General features: G+C 39.5%; 2 protein-coding genes across 2 annotated transcripts; one reads left to right on the top strand and one right to left on the bottom strand.

Moving 5' to 3' along the window:
- Positions 1 to 1,491: 1,491 nt before the first annotated feature.
- On the bottom strand, positions 1,492 to 5,268 carry LOC124140915 (mitochondrial import inner membrane translocase subunit Tim29-like). The gene is made up of 2 exons (XM_046508751.2): positions 5,081 to 5,268; positions 1,492 to 2,433 (listed from the first exon to the last, which is right to left on the bottom strand). Exons 1-2 carry the CDS (start codon positions 5,184 to 5,186, stop codon positions 1,931 to 1,933), a joined length of 609 nt encoding a protein of 202 aa, XP_046364707.2. The 5' UTR covers positions 5,187 to 5,268; the 3' UTR covers positions 1,492 to 1,930.
- A 233-nt stretch (positions 5,269 to 5,501) lies between these two features.
- Positions 5,502 to 19,768, top strand: LOC124140907 (protein YIPF1-like). The gene is made up of 9 exons (XM_046508738.2): positions 5,502 to 5,551; positions 5,754 to 5,790; positions 6,824 to 6,924; positions 8,275 to 8,443; positions 10,614 to 10,727; positions 12,303 to 12,457; positions 13,439 to 13,558; positions 14,206 to 14,268; positions 15,479 to 19,768. The coding sequence occupies exons 1-9, from the start codon at positions 5,510 to 5,512 to the stop codon at positions 15,878 to 15,880; spliced, it is 1,203 nt and encodes a 400-aa protein (XP_046364694.1). The 5' UTR covers positions 5,502 to 5,509; the 3' UTR covers positions 15,881 to 19,768.
- The last annotated feature ends 838 nt before the right edge of the window (positions 19,769 to 20,606 follow it).

The following is a 20,606-nucleotide window of genomic DNA, read 5'->3' as shown; positions in this document are numbered from 1 at the left end:
ACGATTCCTTGGGTGAAAACGACCCACGACACGCAATATATCGATACAAAATAAGTGATATGAAAGATAAATCGGGATGTGGGAATAAACGGAGTCATAAAGTCACAAGTAATATAGTCCTGATTAGCAGATACCTGCGCTATTGAATAGTGTTGACACATTTGAGGTATAAACAATTAACAGAAACATTGTTTGGAAATCTACCATATTCCAGAAATCTGCAGTAATAGTATACTGTAGTATCTCAGCACTTAGTTATTTCTGCATTTTAAAGTTGCATAATCCTCAAAAGTTAAATCCTTATCACAATTCTCCAATGAAGGATGAAACTGGAATAACTAAATACTGTAGACTCAGTATGTGCCTCTTTCCCTGCTTTCTATAGGTTCTTCTGGACTACTACCAACAGTACTCCAATTAACACACTTTTAATACATGGCTATTAAGGTTGTGATCCATTCGGTATTATTAAACACATGTCTGATGCAAGACAACTTTAAAACCAAAAGCTACATGCCTCCATCTACATGATAAGAAAGTAATACATACTTCTAGTGGAATAATATCCCTTCAAGTTGGGGGAAATACATGTCCAATGCAGTGTGACTTTAAAACAGAAAGCTAGCTGTCCCTAACAAGGTTAACACATCATACACACTTCCATATCAATCACCTTGACCCTCACTCCAGCCAAACATGGGTACATGTCCCATATACGCCCGATTTGGTTCAGTACACAATTTATAACCACAGTAAGAATGACCATTCCAGTGACCTTGACCTTCCTAAAAGGTAAAAACCTTCCCACTTAAATGTTCCACCCTTAGGATGACAAACCAAAGTTCATCTTACTACAGTGAATGCTTCGCGAGTTAATGTGAACATTTTTTTAGCATAAGACCTCGTGGTCACCCACAACCTTTCCTTCTGGAGTCCGACAGTAAAATTAGGAAACAAACTATTTTTTAGGATAGGACTTTGGCATGACGTATCATTGTGTCAAATAGCTTAAGATGGCTATAAAGGAGATATAACATGATATACATCATGATATGATGATATTCCTTGGATGTCCAAGTACCATTTTTTTTAAACAAAGTATGACAGCAGTGGCTGTCAAATTCAGCAAAAACGTTAACGCATCTCCATTTACAAGGGACTGCTTAATTGCTACCAGAGTGGGGTCATGGGTGGCCCAGTTGTGTAAGGCGTCACAATTCCCTGAGCTGAGTTGTGTCCCTTGGGCATGCCAGATCGTCCGAGAATGTTTCTAGGTTTCTCAGCACAACACGGTACACGTGGGTTTCACCAAAGTGTTAAACATCTGAGACCTGCATCCCCTCAGGCTTTCCTCCCACATGAAGCTGACACACCGTGATATAACTGGAATACTGTTCAAGGCGTCATTAAACCGCAACTCACTCACTAACCACCACAGTGATTTTATTTTTATTTTCAGAGATCAGTGTAATAAAAAGAAGAGATAAATATATTTTCTTTCTTGTTTAATACCGTAAATAATACATACCAAAAAATATCAATTTACTACAAAAGCATATTCATAATAATACATTCCATGTGCAGTACCTCCACGTCTGGTAAAATAAAATCCTGGACTCCATTATGTAAAGATTATGGACTAGTATCAGCTGTCTTTACCAGACGAAACAAAATCTTACCAGACATGGGCTTCAGATTAGCTAGTAGCCAGCCTGATTGCATTTTGTTCGTGAGAATGAATCTTCACAAAAGATTACAAGTACTGCTAAAAATGTTTCTAGTTGCTGATGCCAATAATTAGAATGATTTAATCATTACTATCATACCTCCACAAATCATACATCAAACACTGTGAATTTTATGAAATATTTCCACAAAACATATCAATCTTATGGTTGCAACAATCAATGCACACACTCACTCATAATATTCATACAAGCTTACTCTTTCCATCCTCATCCCACTCTTCAGTGTTAATGTCATAGTCAATCATAGTTTTGTCCAGATATATCCACCTGCCAAGCATGCCCACATCAACAATGTGTTTATGAAACTCTGACCACTGTGGCTTCAACTGTTTACACTGGGCGTCATACAGTCCAGTCCAGTGGCTGTGCTGTGTCCTCCAGACCAGTGTTAGAATTCCTAAACTAAGAAACCTCAGTTTACCATCCTTCAATGTTAGACTGAGATCCTGGATATGCTTATCAGAGGTTGGGTTTCGAATTGGTTCACCAATAAGAAGAAGATCTTGAGAGCTGTGAATGAGCTGTGTTCGGAAACTTGTTTCTGAGGGGTTAGTCTTGTACAACCATCCTAGTCCAGTGAGTGTTGAAATGTAAAATGAGGATTTCACTGGCTGCTTCTTAATGTCCTGGATAGTCTCAACGACTACTGTTTTGTAATCTTGAAAGATCATGTTGAAGTAGTCACCTGTAACAGCAACAGTCAGTTTACTTATAAGTGAAAATAATATTACAAAGCTACTTGTACTTGTAATACTGTATTGACGTAATAAACGCCCCGCTGTAATCAGCGCCCACGGCGATATTTGCTAATATATTGGCTAGTGAACAAACCCAAATAGCACCCCTTCCGACTGGTCAATGTACACAGGACTTATTTATTTGTGTATAGTACACACGTGTGTTATATGCACCCTTAATTATGGGCAATAAAATTCTGGAAAAAACATATATGTCGTATAGAAACATTTCAGGCTGTCAGCATAAACCACTAAATTTACTATCTTTCAAATTCTTTTCACCAAAATAGTATTCTAATAAGAGCCACCTATTTCTAATTTTGAGAGCGCCCTAGACACTTATTACGTCAAATACGGTAACACAGCTGTGTTGACCATTTCTTGCTGATTACGGCAGCAAGTAATGACATTAACAGAGGAGACATGGATGGATCAGGGTGTTGGTAATGTCAAGATTTTTATGTCATTATTACTCCAAAGAGCTAAAGATTGTTTTCAGCAAATGTTGATAGAAAAACTAAGAAATAGCAAATGTACATATACCTATTTCCTCTTCAAACAACAATTTATGCTCGAAGAATATCTAATATCTGTTACAATAAAAAACTTCGAGTCTCGCTAGCCCAATTCAGAGCAGGTAATTATGATTTAAAGATCTATAAAGGTGTATTTTAGTCTAACAATACCTGTACATCTTGTAACCTTAATGTTGTAGAAATTGAGTATCATTTCATGCTTGTGTGTAAACTATCATCAATTAAGAAACAACTATATTCCAAATAAGTTTACATCTTATCCAAATATCAATTTGTTTTGCATACTCATGTCAAACTCAGTATTACATTACAACAAAATATTGCATTGAACATACAACATGCATTGTTAGTTAGAAGAAACATGCATACCTTGAAAATAGGTTGAACTATGGGCCTACAACAGAGGAGACATGCACACCATGTACACTGCCAGTCCCTCTGGCCCTGATTAAACCACTTTATACTAAATAAATAATAAATGCTTTCATAAACTGGTGCTTGCTACAAAAGGAGCAGTCGCAGACTATATTTACAGCCTGGTCACAATTAAATTAAAGGTCTATATTAGCACTTTAATGCCTGATATTGGTTTTTCATAATTTCACCTGGTTTTGTCTCAAACTCATCATAAACATCCCATGGGCTACGGTCACTACAAAATACTATATAACACTGAAGAAATATAAAAAATCTCTTGAAATAGACAGTCCATTCAACAAAAGAATGAGTGCAGGTATGTGTTCTATTTGACTGGATACAATAGGGCCCATTGCAAAGTAAACAGCCTTTTATTGTCTGAGAAAGCAGACAAAATATGATTAAAAATGACATAACTAAACCGGCGTTCCCGTTTACCGGTAATTACCATTTTTTTACCAGTAAAATTAGACTTCGACTGGTAATTCATGTGACTACCAGTCCCTGTGGACCGGCAAATAAAGTACCTTATAAATCTTTGTTGTTGAACAAAACATTGGTGCTATTCATATGAGTCCCTTTTTCGAACAAAGTCAGCTTGTCTGTTACCATCAGGGTTTCCCCTTGTCTATTTCTAGCTTAAAGATCCATTTGTAGCGACTTCGTCTCGAAATATTAAGAGAAATTTGTGACTGAAGTTTGTGTGAATGACGTAAAGATCTAACTAATTTACTTCAGAGATGACATCTTTGCACTGAACATGATGTTGAAAGAATTAAAAACAAATAATTTTCAAACATATTTTCATTTGATGAAAGTTGGGACTGGTGGCAATAATTAGGGAGGACTGGTAATTTTTAGAGTAGCCAGTCCACGAGGACTGGCAGTTTCTAAAGCCAGAGGGAACACTGACTAAACTGAAAGTATCAGTTTCTCTTCTGAAAATATTCTGTTGATAGTGTTGACACACAGATGTGAATTGTGAAAATTGTTTTCATAAAGAAACAAGAGAATAACAGATTTTAGTCAGTGACAACATTTTGCCATTTTCTGTAGAATCACCTGATAATTAGGTTGTGTTCACCGAAGATGCATAATTAATTAAGACATGTTTTGTTTGTTGTGTTTGTTGTTTAACGTCACACTCAACAATATTCCAGCTACATGACGGCGGTCTGTAAAAAATTTAGTCTTGACCAGAGAATACAGTGGCTGATATCATGAGCATCTATCCACGCAATTGGTATAAGACGTGTAGAGGCCATAAAATTTCCGAGTCCCTTGATGGGATCCGAGCCACGGACCTTCTGATCGGACGCCTTGTCCACATGACCGAAGGTTAACCCTTTCAGCAAGATGACAAGGTAAGGATGTCATCTGTGGGACGACTCCACGCCCAGCTGCACATGCATCAACCAAATCAGCGAGCCTGACCACCCGATCCTGTTAGTCGCCTTTTACGGCAAGCGTGGGTTGCCGAAGACCTATTCTACCCCGGATCTTCACGGGTCAAATAATACATGTACATACATTGGGATGACTCTAGCAGTTGGTTCCAAAGTGCTAAATGATGTAACTTGATAAGTAAAATAACAATACGGTTAATCATTCGACCTATTTCAAGACTATTAATATGTTTTACCAATCTTTTCTATTCTTCCGCCTTTCAATTTTTCTGGAAATGAAGGTTTGAGGTGTTTGACCCCTCCTGCCATGCGAGCAGCATGGTTCTTGAAAGCAGACGCCATGTCAGTTTAACATGTCATACTGCAGCAAAAACCTATCGCGCTCTGATGCATCACTTGTATAAAATGGTTCCGACTCTGTCTGATTCTGCGAAGTCAACGTTTAATACGAAGAGACGAAGCCCAGTCTGACTTCAGCGACAACTCCGCAAGGAGCACAGCACTCACGATAATAAAATGTTAGCGATTTCAAACGATATATTCCAATTCCGATTTTTCAACTATAGATGAAAGGAAATTATGGAACCATAGAGGAAAATATATTTTTATTTCTTTTCGTGCAAAAACGTAATTATCTATTTGCTTCTATACTATCATTCCACAAAATGGCGTCCTTTGCGATCGACGTGGAAGACGACACATTCAATGTAAAGCATGCCTACCAGTTACGATTGATCTCCTTGTTATCCATTAATTTGATAAACAATTTCACACTGTCTTCGACTAGGTTTTGTGTTATTGTCTTTAACTGCATTATGAATAAGAGCTTTATTTTCGAGATGTCCTTTGTTATTGTTCGGTTTTCGATCATAAAAATATTCACCAAAAGCTGTTATTTCATACTTTCAGGATCAGAACAAGTCGAGTGATGGGTTACAGTTTCAAGGTAAATAATATCTCACACACATTCACACTTTAAGTGATTTTGATGAATGACATGGTATTTATTAATTCATTGTGTGATTTTTGTAACAGGAAAAATGTGGGAGGGAACACTAATGATAATCATGATAATGTGGCTCATAGTATCCTATAGAATCTAATAGCCACTAAACAGTTAAAAGGGTACATTACCCTAATGTTCGTAAAGGTGCGATTGATTGTAAAAGGGATCCAAGGGCTAAGGATAGAGGTCGGGGTAACCTACATTACCACAATTCACTAAACCATGCTAACCCCAAAGGATAGATGATTAGTGAAGCCACAGCCACAATAAACGGAGCCAACAAACCTGATTGATTTATTGCAACGAATATTTCACGGCAGATAGAGTTTTGACCGGAGACGTTTCGATATTCTACAGCCATTTGTCTCCAGCAAATATGGAATGCCAACACCAGGTGAATTAAATAAGGGGTCAGACATTGCACTCTTGTGACAGTTGTCCTTGTGTCTGGGGGTGGGGAGGGGGTGGTGGGGGTGGCGGTGAGGTTTATGGCAATACTCGCTCTCAGACCCGGTCGGTAGCCTGGTGCGCGGAAGCTATGCCCGATGTTTTAAATGTACTGATTTAACTTCGAAATTTTACTGCATCCACCATCTTTGTTTATTTGACTTATTGACTTATGCCATTGACTTATTACATTTCTTGGTGTGAATGTTGTTCAAACTGCACAAAATCATGCCCCCAAACCCCCCAGAAGTTTTTCTCTTTTTTGGTGAAAACCTGGTCACATCCTGTAATTTCCAGTTTCAGAAGCAGTGAGAGAAACTAGAGGCAAGGGTTCCTAGGCTTGTGGCATTTGTTTTATTATTCATTTATTGATTGAGGGGATCACAGATGCCGTTATGAAGTTGTGTTGTATCACTTAGCTACCAGAATCTGCTGATCGTCTGTTTCAACATTGTGGTAATGTCTACTACTTGTTTCACTTACTTACCCTCTATTTGTATGATTGTATTGAATATTCTTGTTGCAGATATTCCCCACACGGAAGACAAAGGGAAGATACAGACTCACACCTTCACCAACTTTCCCCACACAGCCGACTCCGACGATGATGCTGGGGATAAATCAGAGGTAGGCTGAAGCATTGTTCTAAAATTTACCATGGAAACAGTCATGAGTACAAGCAGTTCATGCCTATATTCATCCTGCATCAAATGCTCCATTGCTTCTGTTCCCTATACATAAAATTGTCCAGCTGTTGATGGCAATGATGACAATGGAGATGGTCTGTCTGTCCTTCCATTGATAGCATGGTACAGTACAGTGTATGGTACATATTGCTATAAGTTCAGAAGAATTAAGTTTGATATTTATGTAAACAGCTTTTGTATTTGCTGGTTGGTATTAAGAGTGTGTCCATGTTTAGTTGCTGTAAAGGACAATATTCCAGAAAAAAAGAGATTTTTGAAAATATTTCTTTTACATCTTTGGACATGATGTCAGGAATTATTGCATCCTTTATTCTGTGTTTGAATTCAGTGTCTTGTGTACTGCCCCAATGAATGTGGTTTGATGATTGGTCATTCTATCAACAACAGGGGGCACGGGTGGCCCAGTCATCTAAGGCGCCGCAATTCGCTGTGCAGAGTTGCGTCCCTTGGACACGCCAGAAACCTATGATTGTGGGTTCGAATCCCTGTTCGCCCCGATTCTGTTTCTAGGTTTGTCAGCACCATACCCGTGCTCGTGGTTTTCACCCAAGTGGTAAACGTCCGAAACCTGCATCACTTCGGGCTTTCCTCCCACATTAAGCTGCCACGCTGTGATATAACTGGAATAATGTTAAAAGCAGTGTTAAACCAAACTCACACACTCATACTCTATCAACAACTGTTTTGTTTTGGCCAGCCTTGAATATCTACCATGTTTACCGACAACTTTCTGAAGTTCATAGTGTAGCTATCTGTGGTGTAAAAGAACACTCACTCACTCACTCACTCACTCACTCACTCACTCACTCACTCACTCACTCACTCACTCACTCACTCACTCACTCACTCACTCACTCACTCACTCACTTACTCACTCACTCACTTTTAACAGGGAGAATTCAAACATGGGAATGATATTGATAAGGACCGTTTTGCCTCAGGATATGGATAAATTTATAAGGATAACCTACAGAAAACCTTGTGAAAGTCATCAGATATGTTTATATTAACAATATTTTGACTTCGTCCCTGTTGTCACTTGAAAGTATTGAAGAAGTAAGGCTAAAATGTGTATAAAATGTTGATTTTCAAGATTTATAGTGAGCCTTTTTCTCATACTGTGTTTAAACACGAGCAAGTCCCGCGGATTTTCTGAGGACCATTGTCCTTCATCTTAAAAAACTATTGACACTATTGACATGTTTGATCTTCATGTCATCAAACTTTGTTGTAAATATTACAACTTGACTTCTGTTTTGTTGATCCTCAGCTGTTGAAAGATGAGAAGAAGCCACCATCATTCTGGACGTTTGACTACTACCAGCAGTTCTTTGATGTAGACACACATCAAGTCTTGTACAGAGTGCTTGGGTCAATGACCCCGCGGCCAGGCCGCAACTTCCTCACAACGCAGATACGACCAAAGCCGGATCTATATGGTGAGTGCACTGCTGTTGATCACAGTAAACCAATACACATTACTCATGTTCTGCAACCAGGGGTTAAATATTCTTTCTCCATTTGGAGATATGTGAGAATAAATGGTATGAAAGTCACAAGAAGTTATTGTAAGGGACTGGTCATCTATTATAGGAGGGGGGAATGGGTCTGGGGAGATTGGTCTAAGGACTGTATCATATTTTGCTCTATGTTGACCTCCAGAGTTGACAATTGGAATGCTGGAATTACATAAAACCATGGTAACAGCATCTGTAACATTTCAAATTTGTCACAGGTCAGAGAAACCACAATTAACCACAGCCAAATTTTTGAACTTATTCTTTCTCACTCTATGCATTTCTTCCTTCTTCTTTTGATCCTTCTTTCGAAACGTGCTTGAACAAAGTTTCCAACTTGCTTAAAACAATTCACCTGAACTCATCCCAGCATCACCATGGTCACCACCCAAACAAATGGGTCACACACTGTAGTCCTGTGCATAGCAAGCTACACGATATGATCACATGACTTCCCCTGCCACATCATTCTCTTTCTCATCGCAACACTGTGGAGACGTGTACTGAGTTCTCAGAGAATACAGCTTTAGTTTTTTTAACAGATTTTCCTCCAGTATCATATGAACTTAACATTAGTTACCTGAGGGAAGATGGGTAGTGAACATGAAAATTGCCCAGCATGTCTCAAAATTTAGTCAACTTCTGATCCTCATGATCTAAATTTTGATTGACACGGCTGATGCAGTCAGGATCAACAATGTTGTCAGTGTTCCCATTTCACAGATATATCCTTGACCTTTTCCTTTACCTGCGTAAGTGTCACAAGCAAGATGACAGGTAGTCGTAGTCCAAAGACGTGGAACATGGGCCATCCTCCGCGAAGAGACCTAAGAGACTCACCAAGCTGGCAGTCCCCTCTATTGCATTCAGGCCCACAAAGATCCAGACGTACTTCTACGCCATCTCAAGTTTACACAACAGCTTTTTCATCAGCTAGGGTGGCTCATCAACATTGGCAAGTCCGAGATGACTCCCACTCAATGACAACAGCTACTCATTCAGTAGCTACTCCAGAGAGGTCAGCTTTAACTTCAACCCATCTAGTGCTTCCTGAAGCCCTACTTCCAGAGAGACCATTGCCAGGTCCTGATCTCCCTACCGATCTCACTGAATCCGCATCTTCAGTGGTGGCTGGTGAAGTTTGCACCAGAGCCTCTTTGCGGCCGTTCATTCCAACCCAACACCTATTTACTGACGTATCGACTGTTGGCGGGGGAGCACCAGGAATCGCAGATGGCAGGGTGCTGGTCTGTCTAAGAAGAAAAGTGACCTCAACAACAACCTCAGTTTCAAGGCATTCTGGCGTTGTCCCACTGGGAAGAGCTCCTTCGTGCATCAGACCTTATGATCCAGTCAGACAATCTATCAGTATATGACCAAGATGGGCTTCTGTCGCTGTCGATTGACTTCTTCCAGCTGATCAACTCCCTGAAGATTCACATCTGAGCAAGGCATATTTTGAGGTTCAATAATGTCATAGCCAACACCCAATCCCGAAGAATTGATTGACTGGAGACGCTGTTGGCTCTAAGACAGAGAATCATGTGGCAGGGGTAGTCATGTGATCACGTCATGTAAGTTGCCATGCACAGGATTACAGTATGTGACCCATTTGTTTGGGTGGTGACCATGGTGATGCTGAGATGTGTTTGGATGAATTGCTTTTAGAAGCTAGAAACTTTGTTCAAGCACATTACCACAGAAGGAAAGTTTACAGGTGGTGTGGCTCAACATGTGACCATGGTGACAGATATTTTGATTGACACATTAGTCAAACCAGTTAAACAATGTGTGAGTGAGTGAGTTAAAATTTAACGTCGCATCGGCATTATTTCAGCCATATAGCAACTAGACCAAGTTAATTTGTTCACAATCGAGTAATTTATGCAAAGTAATATTTAAAAACAATTTCATATGAAACATATTTGAGCATACTATGACAGTTAAACAAAGGTAAGTGATAGTGAATAGTTCAATTTATTGCAAAACTTTAAGAATCGTGGGAGTGTTTAATATGATTTCAGATGATGATAATTTCAGATGATTTCAGATGATGATGATGATGACCATGTTTTCCTCCCAATGATTGCAGGCCCATTCTGGATCTGCACTACACTGGTTTTCACCACAGCCATCGCAGGCAACCTGGCCAACTATTTTCAAGCTGCTGGCAAAGGCTATACATGGAAGTATGACTTTCATAAAGGTGGGTTACCCTTATTATGTATCAAGTAATATCTAGAACATGTAGAAATGGACTCAGTGTAATTTCAGTTTCAGTTGAGCCATCTGCCTTTGGTGACTTCCTCCATATTCAACCTTGTTGAAGATGTCATGGTTAAATTATGTACTTGCCAGTTTAAGCATCCTGTCCCAATAAGTGCTCCCTGACCAACTTCTGGACCAGTCTTCTTATGTGTCCCTGTATAAGATTGAGAAATTACTTGATAGTCTATATTTTTGTGTGTATATTACAGAAAACAGCAGTGTAGAAGGGGTATGTAAATGTTTTGGAACTACATGTAATATGAAAAATGGTTGGTTTTATTGACGTTTGAGCTAAAGTTTTTCCACTACCGCTAGAGTGAGTTGGGTTAATGCCACAGTACTCCAGTTGCATCACAGCATGTCAGCTTAACATGGGAGGAAAGCCCAAAGTGATGCAGGTCTCAGACATTTACCCCTTTTGTGACACCCATGAGCACGGGTATGGTGCTGACAAACTTCTGATTCGAACCCACGATCATAAGCTTCTGGCGTTCCTAAGGGACACAACTCTGCACATTGAATTACAGAGCCTTAGACAATTGGGCCACCTGTTCCCCCACTCTTGCTAGATCTCTGACAAGAAATGTAAGTGGTTGTGTATGTTTTTATAAACACCCCTCTTTGTCAGTTTGCTTATTATGGCGAATACTGTAAGCTTCATCTTTTATTTGTTTACTGATCCGCCAAGCCGGAACCTCAGCAAACATGGAATCAGATTTAACTTTTCAGAACTTTTGCTGAGTGTGTTAACAAATTTCAATACTAAAAGGTCATGTTTAGATTAATATGGGAAGGGAAGTAACTCCCCATGTTCAAGGAACTCCGCATGAGTCATTGTGAGCAGCATGTGTCTTAAGTTTCATATGTTTAATGTAACTCAACTGGCAACAATGATTCAGTGGTTTAGGAAACAAAACTGTAATCCACGTAATTCTTCTTCTTCTTCTTCTTATTATTAAGAGGGTTTGGGTGATCCTGGGACAGTCAGGCTGGTTAGGCTCATCATCAACTCACACGCAGCCCAGACAGCGAATGGGACTTCTCCCAGGAAGTGCTGCCGAGTCAAACCCACCCAGCAGTGTCAAGCAGTACAGAACCATCATTAAAATCAACACTGACATTGAGATTATGTCCCACATACTTGGCTCGTTTAAGAGAACTGTGGAATGCCTTGTTTTCATCATGAGTCTTGACATGCTTCACAAGAGGATCATCAGACAAATGAATGTGTGCAAAAGTGCACAATACAATTCTTTCATGAAGAGCCTCCACGTTAATGAAACCACGCCCTCCAATAATGATTGGTAAATACAAGCAATTGAGGGAAGAGCGAGGGTGGTGGGATCTATTGTCTGACATGATTCTTCATGTGAGGGTGAGAGTGTCAGTACCCACAATAATTTATATATTGTTATTGTTATTATTTTTGAAACATGGTAACAATAATATGTCATAACAATGCTGTGGTCATTTTATTTTGACAAGCAACTTCAGATAAGTCTTTGTGTTGCAGTAACCTTCGCAGCAACAGCTATCTTTAGCTACTGGTGGCTGATCCCAGCATGCCTGTTCGGCCTCTTGTGGTGGCGCGGTAGTCAGTCTCGCTACACATTCCTGGAACTCATCAGTGTCTATGGCTACTCCCTGGCAATCTACATTCCTATATCGGTGAGTGTGTATCATGACTGACATGGCGGCGAGAGAGGTCAGTTTTCTGACCATTGCAGAATGTTATTGGTAAGAGATGTTTTGACAAATTTCCAACTGAAAAAGAGATACCCATCGTCATGGCAACAGACATTTTGCCTAACTCTGTAATGTCTGGAATACCAGCTCCTTACAGTGACACAGTGGCACGTAAGATGCATTTATTTTCACCTTAATTGTGTGAGATGCACAGAGCCTACAGGTATACATAAACAAGTTTTTGTCTGAAGCTCACCTGGCAAAATGGCGACTACAAACTTTTCACAGTTCAGTCACAGTTTGTTTTCAAATTGAGCTAAATGATAAACATGGCGGCAAGATAAATTTGTTGTGGGCTTATCTCAGGGAGAATACGGTTTAATGTACCCTCTCGAGAATGTTGGCTTATTATATCTACTCTCTGGCTACGTTCATAACACATGTTCACAGGCTGGAAAAGGCCTTCGACATAGATGCCTCATTATATGCCTTGAAAAGACCTTGAACTTTGCCTTCTGATTTTTTTCAAGCATATCAATTACAAACTGCTGCATATGTTTGTTTTTTAAACCATTGGGTTAGAAATAGCCGAGTTCATTGAAATGATATGTGCACTAGTGCAAATATCATGTCACACGCACCAGTGTATGGTAACGTCAACTGGAAGGCATTGTTGGCCTCATTCAAATCTTATTGTGACGTAAGATGGGAATGACACTTATTACTAAGAAATAATTACACTTGCATGTGTGTCATACTGATTCCATGATTTTACAAAACGAGTTTAACAATTCATGTATTACAGTCGCTATCACTTGGTAAATACAATAATTCAGAAACTCGTTTCGTAAAATCAGTATGACACACATGCTCGTAAAATAATCTCAAGGTACCAGTGTAACATTGAGTAATATGACAAAGAATTGAAGATACTCGCAGTGACCTTGCGTATTGCTCCTTCAGATTCTATGGACAATCCAGATCAACTGGGTACAGTGGACGCTGGTCATCCTCGGGGCTGCCCTGTCCGGAAGTGTTCTGGTATTCACGTTCTGGCCTGCTGTTCGGGAAGACAACAAGAGAGTAAGAAAGCGTCCTTATTTACTTCTGTGGTCCCACAAGGGAAATGTAGAATGTGTCCTCAGTACTCCATTGCTGGTCATGAAAGACGATCTACTTAACGGAACGTGTGGTGATTCCATTTTAGAATCGGTCCCTAGCCAGCTACGCTGATTGTTAGAGTCTATTTAGTGAATTAGGTGGTCAGGTTTGGTGGTTGATGGTGTGGATCGTTGCTCATAATATCATTAACTGGATTGTCTACCCAAACTTGATTATTTACAGGTGGAATATACAGATGGATTATACCTGAGTGCAGTTTTAAACAACCAACACACACACACACAGACACACACACACACACATGCTATAGTGCAATGATCTTGGATGCGAGGTTAAACCCCATTTCACCTCACCTCACCTCACACAGCAGTAGTATTTCTGTAACATCAAACCCATCATCTCAGTAACCATGGTTACTGGTTTGTCAGATTGATCGCCTACATCATTGACTTGAGTAATTACTGGAATGTTTCAGGTTCTGGTTAACTCTCTCTCTTCCTGTTCCCAATGTTCATGTTTTTTATGGACCTTTTTGTATCTGAAAACTGCTGAAAGCTGCTTTTTCAAACTTCTCAGAACTTCATTTTCGAACTGCTCGTCTATTTCAGATTGCCTTTGCGGTTATGGCTGTGATCCTCATATTTCATGCTGCCCTAGCAGCTGGGTTTGTCGTAAGTAGCACACCTTATTAATCATTCATTCACTTAGAATGACATAGGGAAATGTACATGGGTAGAATGGACTTTCCTGAAGTGTATAGAACTGGGATCTTGCCTTGAATTCAGATACTCATTTCTGATTGGTAACTGAATTGGCATTATTTTCCCAAGTACCAAGCTGTCAGATAGGTACAAATTTCACATACCCCTCTGGACAGTGACAACCTTCTTACTAATGCGAATACAAGGCTGTGATTATATTACCTCATCACTGAACACCTAGCAAATGCAGTTTAGCAAAACTAACCTTGCTTATCCATGTAATCAAGGGCGGGGGGCACAGGTGGCCCAGTCGTCTAAGGCGCCGCAATTTGCTGTGCAGAGTTGCGTCCCTTTGGCACGCCAGAAACCTATGATTGTGGGTTCGAATCCCGGTTCGCGCCGATTATGTTTCTAGGTTTGTCAGCTCCATACCCGTGCTCGTGGGTTTCACCGAACTGGTAAACTTCCGAGACCTGCATCACTTCGGGCTTACCTCCCACATTAAGCTGACATGCCGTGATATAACTGGAATACTGTTAAAAGCGGCGTTAAACCCAACTCACTCACTAATGCAAGGGCAATAACACTGGATGTTTACATAGTCTGCTGGATGAAACATTTCATTAACCATACTGATAAAGACATATAGATAAACAGGTGAAATGTATCATACTTATGCCAGTAAAATAAAGTCATTGTCAACCGGTCCCTCAGGGTATATGATGTGATGCTGGCTTAGGGTACATAGGCTCGGACACAGGGTACGTCACACCGTATACACTTGTCACTTCAAGACCAGTTAACAAGTTGTGGGTCTGTTTTGTGCACATCTGATAAAGTTTTCATTAACTGCAGTCCCAAGTAATTCTACTTTGTTTATTTGAAGTGCCTGTATAAGGCACTGCATTTCTGTGTTCATCAGTGGAGCCAGGATCTCCCGTTAGTAAGACTCCACAATTCTTCCCGATTGTCACCTTAGGTTTGACAGCATCATTACTGAGGAAAAATTGCTTATTCATAACATGTCAATAATAACACCAGTCTACAAATCTTGATCAGTGACGATAAAGAAGTCAGTATGTATGTAGAGGTGAATTGGTTTTGTGAAAATTTTCAAAGTTCTTTTTGTTGACATCTAAGTGCCAATTTATGAGGTAAATGATAAATCTTTGCATTTCAGTTGTACTTTTTTCACGTTCCTGCCAACGCAACCACTCCCTCTACCCTCAATCCTGCTGCCAACAATACCAATATCTCAAGAACTTCATTGAAGATTGAGGAGGCACAAGAAGCACAACGTGGAACAAAACTGTTGAACGCGAGTAAAGCACCGCAGCCTATTCCTGGACTAGTTCCCCCAAACGCAAATGCTGGTGCTGGTGCTGGCACAGGTACACGGAGGACTTCATTAAACTTACCAGTCTCACAACAACAAAAAACAAGAGACAAGCAATTTGAGAAAGAGAGATCAACAAACAAAGGTGTGGATAAGAGTGAGAAAGGGAGTGAGAACACTAGCAAACATGTCCCTGGACCGGACAGTCGAATGAAGAGGAGAAAACATCTGGTGCAATCTGGTTGATCACAGGATGACTTGCTGATGTGGCTGCAGGCTGCTTCTTGGGAATGTATTCTATTTATTGTGGGCGCAGAATGAACTCATGGAGGTTTCGCACTAATGTTATCATTGATAAACTGTTCTATCATTTGTGAATTTTGTTGGTTATGATGTGTGCTTGGGCTGAGTGTGTGTTGTCATACCTTCTGGCACATGCTCATGATGTCAACCACTGGTTGCTCTGACCAAGGCTTGCTTATTGATAGGCCACTGTGAAAAGGCTGGAATATTACTGACAGCAGCATTAAACAGGATTCATTTCATCATTCTTGACTTGCCAAAGTATATTTTTGCTTATTTATTCTCAGACTTAACATGTATGTGAGATGGCTTAACAGTCTCTTGTATATGTGATGGGTGCTTTCTTGGTCGTGTTTGAAGTGCATGTGTGGGTTTTAGAAATCTGCAATCCATTGACAGTCAGTCCTGCGAACAAGTGATCCTATTTCAGACAGTCACTTGTCAGTGTAACTGGCACCCTGGACAACCATGTCCCACATATCTAAGAACTGTGGCTTACTGTGATCATAGTATTGAATAGGGATGGTTATTGGAGGTTTAAAGTGCATCACAATATATTGTATAATTCTAAATTATTAATTCAGGAGCTATCTGATACATTGAGGTATGAATTGAAGTTCATAAATGGAACAAAACAAGATGCTGGTACAACATAATATTTACTCATTCAATGAATACGGAGCCATCTTGGGGCCTCGGATCCTCGCTCCTTGGCAGCGAAGGCATTTGGCAAGTATATAACATCAAACACCAATCCAAATTTGAAATCACCTGATATATCGAGCATGAAAAAATGATATTGTGATATGTATCGTGGAAAGAATGAACCTCAATTTACCGATATACCGGTAATACCTCACACCCTTATAGTCTGGAAGGTAATTTAAGGTACCGATGTTTACTACAACATTTGAAAAACTATCGGACCTACTCCAGTCTAAGTTCGTATGAGATTATTAAACAGTCATACATAACTGGATATTACATTTAAAGACAATCTGTGCATAAATAAAAAATCTTTTTAGCTATCACTATATTTCATCAACAACCAGACCTGTTCGTCACGGGTGGAACGAGCATTCACTGAAACAGCCATCTGTTACAGGGCTATATGACACAGTTGAACCAAGCAACTCAACTCGTAAGGTTGCACTGGAATCACGCACGCACGAATATGGTGTTAGCGTTGGGCGTCTCAACGTGAGTGATTCCCGTGCACCCTTTCAAGTTGAGTTGATTGGTTCAACTGTGTCATATGGCCCTGTGACAGATAATCTCATACCAACTTTGACTGGAGTAGGTCCGATAGTTTTTCAGATATTGTAGTAAAGGTCGGTACCTTAAATTACCTTCCAGACTATAGTATTGAACGACCTATGACAGACAGAAGGTTTTTTCACATGTTTGGCACATCTGAATGTTTGGTTGCAGAATTTGATCAGCCAAAGACGTATATAGATCTATATTCGTCTTTGGATCAGCTGATAATAGATGTGTCAATTGTGATCTGTATTATTTCCTGCATATGATGGAATATGTTCTAAATATGTAAGAAGTTTAGCCAAGCTTTTTCACAGCAGAGATTTATCTAGACCTATTCAGAGGCTAATATTCAGTTCCAAGACTGCAAAATGTCAGTAATGATTCCCAAATAGGAATATATAATTTCTGAATTCATAATATAGTTATAACTAATATTGTCATGATTATGGCTTTAGAAGAGGACTTCTATTTCATTCACAGGACCAATGAAGAGGGAAAGGCATTATTGTATCAACATGTTGAAGGCAATTTTTGAAAAAAATCTCAAGTTTGCACGACATAATAATTCTTCTCAATATGCCTGCCAAGAGCAGTTTGCAATCCCAGATCAATACCTGCACAGATTGTGATTTTGGGAGGATAAGTGCCAAGTTGACATTCCTTTGGAATCTTGTAAATATGTGCAACGTGGCAACATTTGTGGGTTGAATAGTTAGTTGAAGGGAACTTGTTTACATGATTATGACATGAATGTAAAATACATAAATATGTGTATGTATGTAAAGCCTTGTATATTACATTTCTTTTCATGCGTCATCTGTTTGATTTGTTTGTGTTGATAATTTGAAAATAATATCTGCTGTAAAGCATTGTAAAGTATTATGTCTGCATGCAGTAAGTATTATTTGTCATGATGAGCAATAATGAGCTTTCTCATTAGAGTTAGGAGTTAGAATTGGTCTTCATCCTTGTTGTATGAGACGACTAATGGGATCGGGTGGTCAGACTCGATGACTTGGTTGATACATGTCATCGTATCCCAATAGCGTAGATCGATGCTCATGATGTCATTCACTGGATTGTCTTGTCCATATTTGATTATGTACAGACCACAGTCATATAGCTGGAATATTGCTGATTGTGGCATTAAACAACAAACAAACAAACCAACAAATCTTATTTAAATACTAGGGGACTGATGGCACATTTGTCTGTGTTGCCGCCATTAGCCTTGCTAAGTTCTCTTCGCTTTGTTCATGCTCTGACTTTGATCAAGCCAGCACTTTGTGATATAACTGGAATACTGTTCAAAGCCATCTCACTCACTCACTCTGGAAACAACAACAACAACACAATGTAAATACATCAGCTTAATCAGTGATTAATATTATGAAATTTCCTCAGAGATTTCTTCAAATTTAGGCATTCAGTTTTCAGTCATGTTTTTGCTGTCTGTTGTTTTTTCTTCAATGCTGTAACACCAGCACTGTAATTGGGTAAAGGATGGAAACAAATATTGCATATATACCGGTAATGTATTATGGAATTTGTCTTAACATGTTAGGTTTAGTGTGGACGCCTAAGTATATCATTGGTCATTGCTTGTTAAGTTAATATTGATCTTCATCGGGGAATAATATATTGTGAATGGTGTTTGCATGTATAATGTACATTAGATAGGCAAGATGCACTAATGCATCAGGATATGAATATATTACCAGAGGAGAGGGTTGATCCCAGATGCGGGGACTGACTTTTTAAACAGAATTTGGGCTAATACATTCAGGTTGGTAGTTAAAAAAAATACAAATGTAAAAAATTGATTTATAATATCTTCTGTTTATTTACTTTCACGATTGATCATAATCTGATTTTAATAGTTTTTAAGATAAATTCAACACATTTTCATTCAGTTATTAAAATAATTTATTTATGTTGATAGTGACAATAAGTAAATTTGTTTTTTAGACATTTTACTTATTTCTGGTTGTTGTAATATTAAAATACCCCTTTCTTTCGTTTCAATTATTTGTAGTCAGCAGATTCTTAAACCAAAGTTTAAAAAAAGGTCTTGCTTAAGTGTACTGTGGTGAGAAACATTATATCAGGGGGTTAGAGTTAAAAAAAACATGATTAGAAATTAGAGCATTTTAATATAGATTGTTTTGTCCAAGGATCAGGAATATTTTTTTTATCTTTAAATATATCTTGCTATATCATCTTTGTATGGGAGGGTTGTGTTAACTTTGCATGAAAAATATTGGTATATTGCCTTCAGTACACTGATAGAGGATCAATCTTCATGTATAAGGGTTTTCATGGTCTAAAGTTGAGAACATCCATCAACCAAGCAGATTGAAAAAAGGTTTTGAAACCATGTGTAAGAATTGAACAAAAAGACATTTTGTGTGGAGAAATGGTGTATAACAAGGTGTGTTTACTTTGTGATGGGTAGATTTCCGGGCACGAAACTTTGTGAATCATTGTGCTTTGACTAATAACATTCCTAAGTTAGAGTGGGTAAAATATCTGTTGAAAAATGGCATTAAATACTTTTTTGCATTCTAAGCAATTATGTTTGTGTTTGTGTTGTCTAGCATATTGAGAGCACAGAGTATAAGAAATATCTGATTACCAGGATAAGTTATTTATCAGCATGTGCGTCGTCTGAAATATACCTTATTCATTCTTGTACAACACCTTACACTCACAAAACACATCCGCAACCAGTGTCACAAGGTGAATTTGCTGTTTGGAAACAAGGCCTGATAATCAAGCCCTGTAATGTGTTTGCTCAAAAGGGGGCATGGGTGGCCCAGTCGTCTAAGGCGCCGCGATTCGCTGTGCAGAGTTGTGTCCCTTGGGCACGCCAGAAACCTATGATTGTCGGTTCGAATCCCGTTCGCCCAAATTATGTTTCTAGGTTTGTCAGCACCATACCCGTGCTCGTGGGTTTCACCGAAGTGGTAAACGTCTAAGACCTGCATCACTTCGGGCTTTCCTCCCACATTAAGCTGACACGCCGCGATATAACTGGAATACTGTTAAAAGCGGCGTTAAACCCAACTCACTCACTCACTGTTTGCTCAAAATGGACGGCAGCCATCGCAACTCCCACTCAGATGCTCAGCACAGTTGGACCGCCTCCGTGGTCTTGTGGTAGAGCGTCCGCCCGGAGAGCGGAAGGTCCAGGGTTCGATCCCGGGCCGCGTCATACAAAAAGACGTTAAAAGATTGTACTTGTTGTTACCCTGTCTGGCGCTCGGCATTAAGGGGCTAAAACAAGGACTGGTCGGCTCGGAGTCAGTATACTGTGTCTGAGTGGGGTATTCATGTTAAACTGCGGCATGGTATCTCAGTGAGCTAGCACTATAAATCGGCATCAGTCCGGACTAGTACAAGCAGC

The sequence above is a fragment of the Haliotis rufescens genome, unplaced genomic scaffold (genome assembly GCF_023055435.1).
Source record: "Haliotis rufescens isolate VD_foot unplaced genomic scaffold, xgHalRufe1.0.p SCAF_2, whole genome shotgun sequence".
In the NCBI taxonomy this organism is placed as follows: domain Eukaryota; kingdom Metazoa; phylum Mollusca; class Gastropoda; order Lepetellida; family Haliotidae; genus Haliotis; species Haliotis rufescens.
This window is presented reverse-complemented; position numbering and strand designations above follow the sequence as displayed.